The sequence below is a fragment of the Cyprinodon variegatus genome, unplaced genomic scaffold (genome assembly GCF_000732505.1).
Source record: "Cyprinodon variegatus isolate N-32 unplaced genomic scaffold, C_variegatus-1.0 Scaffold170, whole genome shotgun sequence".
Taxonomy (NCBI): domain Eukaryota; kingdom Metazoa; phylum Chordata; class Actinopteri; order Cyprinodontiformes; family Cyprinodontidae; genus Cyprinodon; species Cyprinodon variegatus.
Window position 1 is genome coordinate 399,540 of NW_015150623.1, and position 10,021 is coordinate 409,560.

A 10,021-nucleotide genomic window follows, 5' to 3' on the forward strand; every position below is an offset into this window, starting at 1 on the left:
GAAGGTTTACTATGCAGAAACTGTTTTGTCAGGAAAGTACAACTAAAACCCCAATTGCTTTTTGTTTGCTAATAAACTATATATAGGGATTTCAGATTCTGCTTTCTATGTGTCTCAAGCATTAATATGACATTGATATACTCAACATTTCTCTCAGGTTGGAATGTAGAGTTATGGTCTAAAACTGATACGATATGTTGGAGCTTTCGATTTTTTAGGTTAGGGTTAGCAATTTCATAAGCTTAGCATTCAGTAAGTTTATTTAGCATGTATTCATTCACCTGGTTCCTTGATGCCACAGGGGCGGAGTGGGGTAGAGTCACCCCCACTGGTAGCTTCAGACATCTCTGACATCCGGTGGCTCCAACCTGAATGGCTCAGGTGTACTGGCGTCCTTCACAGTACATTTATTCCCCCCCTGTCATTTTCTCCAGTAGACACTCCATGTCGTACGACCACACTGTTGCGAAACTATCATCACTACATCTTCTCTATGTTTGTGTCGTCATCACTGTAAGTTTCATTGCTGGTGTCAATTACATCCAAGATCCTGGCCACCCTAATCCCCCTACCTCCCCACCCTCGCCTAGCACTGACACTTTAGACTAGTTTATTAGGGGCAACAGTGGCGTTGGATGTAGGAGTTTGCCCTGAAATTGAAGGATTGACGGTTCAACCCCCCCGACTCCGACTTTCAGTGTCGTTGTGTCCTTGGGCAAGACACTTCACCTGCATTGTCTACTGATGGTGGCCAGATGGCCCGGTGGCGCCAGCGTACGGCAGCCCTGCTTCTCTCAGTGAGCCCCAGGGCAGCTGTGGCTACAATGTAGCTTGCCACCATCAATGTGTGAGTGTGGGTGTGAATGGGTGAATGAATGTAGTGTAAAGCACTTTGGTCAAGTCTCCTGACTTGAATAAAGGCGCTATATAAGTACATGCCATTTACCATTTACCATTAGATGCTAGATGTAGGCAGTAAACTCTGGTATGGAGTTCGTTGTCCTTTAAATCAGTGTTTCCCGACCTTTTTTGACTTGTGTAGCCCTTTGGGCATTTTGTCTTACCAGGAATACCCCTTTAAGCCAAAAGTGTTAATGACTGCCCAAAAGTGGAACATAAAATAAAAAAATATTTCACTTGATTCTTATGCATTTTATGCTTTCCATCTCAAATAATAAGAAAAAAAACATAAATATGTTCCCTGGAAGTTCGTAAAGAATCGAAATGAATACAAAATAAAATCCTATTGTAAACCTTTATTTATAAAACTGGACTGTCACAGTTGAGTGGAGGTTATTGAGGACCCAAATGCAGAGATGATGAAGAACTGATCCCACCCCTATTTTATTTTATTACCTAAAAAATATTTTCTTGTACCCCTTGCAATGCTCTTATGGACCAGTGCGTTTACACGTACCCAATCAATTGGTGTAGTGTCCCTTTAGACACCAATAGACAAAAATAAAAATAAAAGATGAAGTACAGCAGTTACCTCTCTATCACTTTGAGTTTGCATTACAGTATGTTGCTTTAATAGTGGAAGGAAGTTAAATTTATGTGCTGTGAGGTTTAATGGTTGCATTGTTCCACTTGAATGTAACAGAAAATCTGAGACAAGATTCTTTCATGTGTGTTTATCATATGCATTTATTTTGCTGGAGAAATTTGGTTTCATCTTATTTTCAACACTGCAATTAATGAAACGGTTCTTATTAATGTCAAAATAACACGTTTTAAATATAACATTTGCTGTTAGAACTAAGTTGGAGGGCTGTCTCTATACTCCAGTTAATGATTAATCGATTACTAAATTAGATTAGGATTATTTCAATAATCAATTAATCTAGATTATCCTATTAATTGTTTCAGCCCTGCTTAGTTGATTTCTTTCCTGAATCTCCTGCTCTTTTCCACTTTAGCCAGAAAGTAAGTTTGCTGGAGCGCGTTCGCCAATCCAACGCAAGACCTTCTGTTGCCATGGTCAGGAAACCAGTGATTAATGCTGATACCATTGAGGAGAGTCCCTCCAAGGAGCCCAAACCCGCCGGCTTCAGTAACCGTGAGCGCTTCCGCACCGCCTTCCGCATGAAGGCCTACACCCTGCGCCAGAGCTCTGAAGGTAAGAGACTAAAGCCCAAGGCTCTATCACCCCTCTGTCGGTCATTGTACAGTGGTTCAGTTTATTTTCTGCTGTTTGTCTTTCAGACACTGGAGCTCTTGCAGACCCAGTCCTAGAGGACCGGGGCTTTCCCCCAGAGATCCTCCTAGAAGAGATGATCCCAACACTGAAACTGGTCATCAGGGCAGTCAGGTCAGAAACTGCTGAATCAGAACTATATAGTTAGGCATCAGCTCTTACACTTTAGACAGATTTTTAATTCTTGGTTTGAAATCAGTAAGAAATCAGCCAAAGTCCAAAGAACCTCTTTGCAAAGCCTGAAGCCAATGGTCAACCCATTCATGTTAACAATTACTTGTCCTTGGGGTTGGGATGTGGGGATATTGTTTAAAAGGTGGTGTACCAGCTGCAAATGTAATTTGTCCATGGCAAAGCAACCAAGAGACACAGGAGTGACAACAATGCTAAATCCCAAGGACAGTTAGACAAAAAAACACTTAAAGGCTTATGGCGGAGTACCTGGAGAGAACCAACACATGCATGGTGAGAACATGCTAACTCCACAAAGAGAGATCGAAGACCAAGATACAAACAGAGTTATTTGAGTGTTTAGAAACTGAAATCTTACTCTCTAAGAAGCTTTAACCACCAACATTTTCAAACTCATTAAAGCTACAGGGTCTTTAAAGTTTATACAAAAAACATGTGGCTAAAGAACCATTGAGTCCTGAATTATTACCCATTTATTTCTGAAAACTACCAAAGTTTGTTAATTGCATTTTTTTTTAAGAAAGAAGCTTGTTTTATGTCAAACTTTCTGTATAAAAATCCATTTGTTGTTTGTTTTGCACTGCATTAGCAACAGAGGATTTTATTGTTTTTGACCACACTATGTTACTAGTGCTATTTAGGGCTGGGAGATTGATAGTTTTTATCGATTCAAATTTTCTGTTTAAGAAAACGTAATTTTTGGAAAATTAAGATTTTTTTTCACCAATGGTCTTCCTGGCTTTCCATACCTTGGACTGAACTCAGTTCATCACTTTTTATTCTTAGATGTCTCCTCATAACTGAAAAACTGTGTTATACCACTCACTGAAAACATTTACTATGTCGTATTTACATTTGTGAAACTTGATTGTTTCACAGCATTTTTAACAGCTTAAATTCCGTTGCCCTTTAAAGTTAAGATCACCTCCATGAGGGCATGATTGAAATATAAGTTTTTGAAATCAGAATTTGTAAATAGTCATTCTATTATAAGAGTTAAATAAGAAAACATAATTGATTAATTAGATTTGATAAGCAAAAAAAATGTGATTTTTTTTTTTTTATCATATCGCTCAGCTCTATAACTAAGGGAACTCAGCTCCATAAATAGCAAAGTAATTGGTCTATAGGTTCAAGCCTGTGTGCTCTGCATGACCTTTCTTTTCAGCAGGACAAAGCTAAATGTGTCGATAGCAGTAAAGTTAACCAGAGCTCACACATGTTAACAGTATGCTGATAATCTATAGGCCACAGAGCTGACATAATGCAGGAATTGAATCTGGCGTGAAGAGCTGTGAGATGAGTGATTAACCCTGTGAAAGCACTTCTTCCTTCCATCCCATTATTCTCGGGCTGAATAGCATCCTGAAAGGGAAACTCAGGCATGAAGGGTTTTGATTTCAGGACCCCCAAGACATTCTGCTAAACACCGGAGCTCCTGCAGCAACCGCAGACTCTGGGAAGAGCTGACGATAACAGCTTAGTGGGTGGCAAAAAGGTCTCAAGGACAAGAGCATTTCAAAGAGCTGATGGATGACAGGATCAAACTCAAGTATGCAAAGCGTTAACACCAAAGGAGTTGTTGTTATGCAGTTTCACTGTAAAGAACGGTTAGAATAAGGAGCCCCTGTCATGTGACTCTGCTCAGTACAATTAATTTCACAGGACAAGGGTCAAAGCTTAAATAAAACATGAGTGCCCATGTTTATATGGCAGTCGAACACTGAGCTCTTTACCAAGCCATCTTGAGAGAACTCTATCAGCTCTTGATCACTAATCTCCAACTAAATGACAGTAAAACCAAGAAAATACCTGACTTGAAAGATTCAAATAGTACCTGTAGTGTTTGCACTCTTTCTCTATCCACTTTAGTCCAGTAGGAGGCAAAAATATTTGATATTTTTGTTTAGTACAGTTTTTTTTAAGGATTTTTAAAGTCTACATCCCATGTAGGTGGTTAGATATCGTATTGGGATGCTTTATCAGACATCTTCTCTTGGGTTTTGGGTCATGTCCAACAAGGAGGAGACCCTAGGGATGACTTTGAATTTGTTGGAGATAACTTATGGCCCTTCTCAGTAAGGAACTCTTTTTGATCCCCTGGGAGAATCTAGCAAAGGTTGCTAGAAAGAAAGGTATCTGGCATTTCCCCCTCAACCTCTTATCTTGTCGCCATCTGTCTGATATCTGAAGGGCTGCACATCGGAACAAGTGGTAGCACTGTTGGCTTTTAATTGTAAATGAAAGCTTGGTACTTTCCTATGAGGAGATCACCCAGGACAAACTCTTTAAATAACACTTCATAATGTATATGTATTAAATAACCATGAGACATGACAACAGATTTTGACATATATACTGTAGTAATCTTACACAGACGAAAGAATCTGCTTAGGGTTACAGCTGACAAGATCACAGGTGTGGATTCAAAAACATTTTCTTCTGTTTCCTCCCCCCATAAATAAATCAATATTAGATTTAAGGGTCTGTACATTGCCTATAAGAGCATATGTGTGCATTTATAGTTGCATTAATGGATGCCATACTGGTCCAGGGTGAACCTGCTGTTCCCCTGTTGAGATAACCATAATACCTACTCTAAACCTACAGTACAACTGATCTGTCCAGGATGTACTCGTCCTCTTGCCTAACAACCGCAAGATATAGGAACTAGCCCTCCCGAGGTCCTGCAATGATATGATAGTAAAAACAATGGATGTATGGATAGTGTAAATGACTGGCTGAATTAAATGTTTCTTTCTAGGTTTGGAATGATCTTTCCACCATTTTGGGAGAATAGTTAGTTCAACTATGATGGTGTAATTCTTTACCCAGTAGAGCTATTTTCCAACCTGAAATCCTGATCCTGGACTTTGCTTCACAGGATCATGCAATTTCTCTTGAACAAGAAGAGATTCAAGGAAACTCTGAGGCCTTACGATGTCAAAGATGTGATTGAGCAGTACTCTGCTGGACATCTGGACATGCTCTGCAGAATTAAATACCTCCAGACAAGGTGAGCAGAGAAATCAAAGTTTCGAAGGGGTGAATTAATTAAAATGTCTCATATTTGCCACAATCAACTTGTTTCTTCTGTAAAGGATCGACATGATTCTTGCCCCTGGACCTCCCCTCACCCCTAAAAGCAAGAAGCCCCAGAAACCACCCTTTAACTACCCATCCAATCAGTCACCCAGGTACAGTACACCATTCTACATCCCCAGCATTGCATAGCAAAGCCTCTAGTATGGCTAGACAGTTTTCACTTCATTCCTCTTTGTTTCAGGCATGAGTCCTACTTAGCCAAAGCCACGTCAATGCCAGATACCGAAGACCAAAGCATGATGGGTAGATTTGTCAGGGTGGAGAGACAGGTGAGGGTCATTACAGCTCATATACTTGTTATACACTTCTGTTTGGTTTAAATGTCGGGTCGATATAAAAGTAGAATATTTTAAACTATGGAAAACATTAAAACCAGAAAAATGCATGTTAGATTTTAGTCTAACTGTCTTTCAGATATCCTAAAGAATTGACTTTAAATTTTTTTTCAACCCCTAAACTTTAGACCAGTTCTCTTTTTTTAGCTTACAGCTGTGGCAGCTGATGCAGTCTTCCTCTGTTGTAGTTCACCAGCTTCAATGTTGAATGTGTTGTCCATTTAGAGATGGTTGTAGTAAGGGATTATTTGGGCGTCTTTAAGATTATTCTCTGTAGATATGAGAAATGCATGTGGGTTAATTTAGCAGGTTAATAAATACTCAAACCAGCCTCTCTTGCATAAACAACATTACTAAAATCTAATTTCTTCGACTTATTGATGCCCATTTTAACTTGAGAAGTTATATTTACTATGTCTACATACCACAAGCCATTAAGCTACTACCATGTGAGCGGCTAATTCTCTGTTTTCCAATTTGAGAGCAGTAGGACAGTTTTAGCTAACAAAGTGGGAGGCTGGTCCTGATGCATTATGTCTGGACAATGCCTTAAAAATGTATCAGGTTGCTGGTGGCAATTCACATATAATTAATGTGTGAATTGTAAAATTCAAAAGCATTAATTACATTTATATATTTTACACTACTTCTGTATGTGGACACAGGTGGAAAACAACTTCCTTTTGAGATTCTTAGATAATTTATGGCTAAAGTTAAATCCTTCATGGTTCTAACAGCCAAGTTTTCATGTTGGATTCCTTTTCATGAGCTCATGGGGCAGATTAAATGTGTCTCTGTCTCAGGTGGAGGACATGGAGAAGAAGCTGGACTTCCTTGTGGACATGCACATCCAACACACGGAGCACCTGCAGGTGGACTCAGCAGGCGATGCTCGTATGACCTTGGAAGCCTGTGACCAGACCGCTAATGGTGAGATCAGGCGGGTTTTTCTCAACTACTCCGAGGTGTTTCCACAGATGTCTTACCAGGTGCCTGTTAGCAAAGTGAATCAGACCTGCAGCAGAGGACGAGGAAGCAGGCATGGGGTTGGGTCGGTGGTAGGGAACCTTGCACCACCAGCAGCCATCCCTACGTACACAGAACGTCCGACCGTGTTGCCCATCAGCTCCCTGCAGGACTTGTCTGTGGGGCCGGGCAGGACCACAGGGGGGCGGGGGGGTGACTCGCCGCTCTCTCTCCTCTCTGTGAACCACGAGGAGCTGGAACGCTCGCCTAGTGGGTTCAGCATTTCTGTGGAGAGGGAGGGTGATGTAGGGATGGATGCGTCAATGGGGGCTGCTGTGGCGACGGGGGAGGCCAGCTGGACAAGACCCAGGCCGAGCTACTTGGCTGAAGGGGAGACAGACACTGACACCGACCCCTTCACGCCTAGCGGGGGGGCACTACCTCTCTCCTCTACTGGGGAGGGGTTTGGGGATGCTGAGTGGAACACGCCGCCCTGAAACAAATCGGTCACCGCGACTCTGAGACCTTAAATCCAACCCATGCCTCTATGCTCAAAACCACTGGGTCAAAGCCACTCCTTTGAGCTGAATCTTCGGGAAGAGGATGGGTCTCAACCGCCTCGATGCTGCACGTTCTAAACGAACCGTTATCGACCTACAGTGACCACAAAAGTCCAGGTAGAGCCATGGCAACGGGTCTGACCCGACAAAGAAAAAAAAGGGAAAGAAGACCTTTTGTAAAAAAAACTCTGTACAGTGCACTCATCACAGAACAATTTAGCGAAAAAAAAAGAACATTATACATTACTATATACACCCAAAAGCTTTACTGCTGCAAAGCCAACCGCACTGCATGTAACGCATGCGATTTTTAGTGTAGACACTGCAAATTTCAGGATATATCAGGAAAAAGAACAGAGATTGAATGGAAACTTATACCTGCTATGCCATTTTGTAAAACTTATTTTTTATACGAAAACATATTTGTTTTTGCATGGTTTGCATGATGCTGCACCATTCTAGGGATGATAATTAAGAGGGTGATACTGGAACCAAAAGTCTCCTGTCTGTTTTACTTGTTTCTCACCAACCATCTGTGTGGGATCTTGTTGCTATCTCTGACTTTTTTGTATTTATTTTTTTTACAGTTCTTTTCCTTTTTTCTGTCTTCTATTTTTGCTGGAAGTCATCTAACAGAGTTACCAAACAATACAGTTAGAAAATATACGAAACACAAAAGTTCTGAGCTGGCACATGAATCCAGGGATATAAACTGCCTGCATGTCTGTCATTCATAAAACAATGGGATATTTCTCAAGGATGAGCATTGGCTTATATTATTAAAAAAACAAAAAAAACACTGTCTATTAGAAGGCATTAACCCCCTCCCAATGTTTTCCATTTGTTTAGATGTTATATGGTGTAAAAATCATTTAAGAAAAGCTTTCTTCAATATAAAAATCCATTCAAAATGGCCCTAAATAATATATATAAAATATGTATTCATCCTTCTTGTGAATTCATGATAAAATTTAATGTTTTATCTTAATAGGTACATAAGTTTTCACACTTCTTGCTAAAGCTTTGAGGTTCTGACATGAATCCACCTTTAATAAATTCAGTTGGTTGAACATGACTTGGAGTGGAGCACACCTGTCCCTACAAGCTCTCCCAGTTTAGTCGGCAGATTGTGATTTTAAACCAAGTCCTCAAGTTAAAAGGACTGTATAAAGACCTATAAAGAACTATGTCAAATCACAAAACCTGTTGATGGATACAAACCCTTTGTTTTTTAGTACTGAGCATCTAAAACCCTTCACAGGGCCCTTCCTAAATACACCAGTGTACCACCCAAAAAGTGAGGCTTTGGTAATGAGCCAATAAAGCCTTCATGGTAGACTGATCACATTAAAGCCAATCATATCTTAAAAACATATGGAGGCTGAACTGTATTTTCTTAAAAATTCACCTGAGAGATCATCAGACCAGAAGAGACTGAACTATCTAGTCTGATAAAACGAAAGCAGAAGATTAAACTCCAGTTTTCAATGTCTGGAGAAAAAAAGTGCTTTGTGTAAATCAAAGCTATTGCCACCATATTATTAGCTGTGGCAGTAACAGGGTGAATCGCACCCACAGCCATGATCGAATGCGAGAACCTCAAGGATGCGTCCCTCAAGATGTTCCCAGCAAATCTGACTGCATGAGTTTTTGTTATGTCAGGCTAAATAAGCCTTTCTTGTTGACGGCAAAATGTATTTAGAGATGCTTGGTAAGAAATGAACAAAAATCTTTGGAATTCCACAATTTGTTCTTGTACCCAATAATACACTGGAAAAAATCCAGAACTAGATATGTCATTTTTTTATTGAAATAACTGCATTTCTTCTTGAATTGAGGAGGTAAAAGAGAATTTTACCAATGGAACAAGACAATTTACATTTAAAATAAGAAAAACACAAATGCATTGTTTTATTTCAAGTGCATTTTATTTAATTATCTTATTTTAAGAGTAAAAATACTCATTACTTTGGCAAATCATCTCATTTACCTACTCAAATTAAGGGTAAATACAATTAATTTAAGACATTTTTACTTATTTCTAGATCGTTTTTACACTGTAGATCCGGTTAAAGATTGTTTCTTAGAGCGGTCTTTGATACTAGACTAAAGCTCAACTGTAAACATCTGTGGAAAGATACAAAAAATGGTGCTGCCAATCTAACCTGACTAAGCTAAGAAGCATTTGGAGACACACCCTGACAGATTTGAGGCAGTTATCACTGCCAAACATGCTTCAGAGTGTTGAGCAAAAGCTGTGAATACTTATGAAACCTATTATAACAAGCCTTTGGTGGTCAAAAAATCTCTATAACTTTCTTAAAACCTGATTTTACCTTAAAATTATGGGACTGTGTAGATCTCAGAGAAGAAATTGCTACTACAGTTTCAGACACTTCAGTGGCATAAAATGTTAAAGTTTTAATAATGTTAAAAATAAATTTGTATTGAAGACAAGATCCACACCTAAGACCTGCACTTTGCTATTTTGATGTAGTGGAGAATATGTATAAATTTATAAAAAAAAAATATGTGACAGAGCAAAGCTGAAAAATATTTATTTGCCATTTTCAATCATCTGAAGACGTGAAAAATTTTGGGTTACCTGAAACAGCCAATTTTACTACGGTCCTGCACTCCTGGGATGTTTTTCTTTCAAGTTAAAA

General features: G+C 39.5%; 1 protein-coding gene across 3 annotated transcripts in view; it reads left to right on the top strand.

The window, feature by feature from the left end:
- The window catches only part of kcnq3 (potassium channel, voltage gated KQT-like subfamily Q, member 3), an 87,046-nt gene extending 77,838 nt beyond the window's left edge, over positions 1–9,208 (top strand). For 2 of the 3 annotated variants that reach the window (XM_015378315.1, XM_015378314.1), the window contains exons 11-16: positions 1,920–2,119; positions 2,206–2,311; positions 5,274–5,405; positions 5,491–5,586; positions 5,676–5,763; positions 6,633–7,292. In XM_015378315.1, the coding sequence (XP_015233801.1) occupies positions 1,920–2,119; positions 2,206–2,311; positions 5,274–5,405; positions 5,491–5,586; positions 5,676–5,763; positions 6,633–7,292 (1,282 nt within the window). Of the gene's footprint in view, positions 1–1,919; positions 2,120–2,205; positions 2,312–5,273; positions 5,406–5,490; positions 5,587–5,675; positions 5,764–6,632 lie in introns of all 3 variants that reach the window. The other variant, XM_015378316.1, reaches the window with a different exon arrangement.
- The last annotated feature ends 813 nt before the right edge of the window (positions 9,209–10,021 follow it).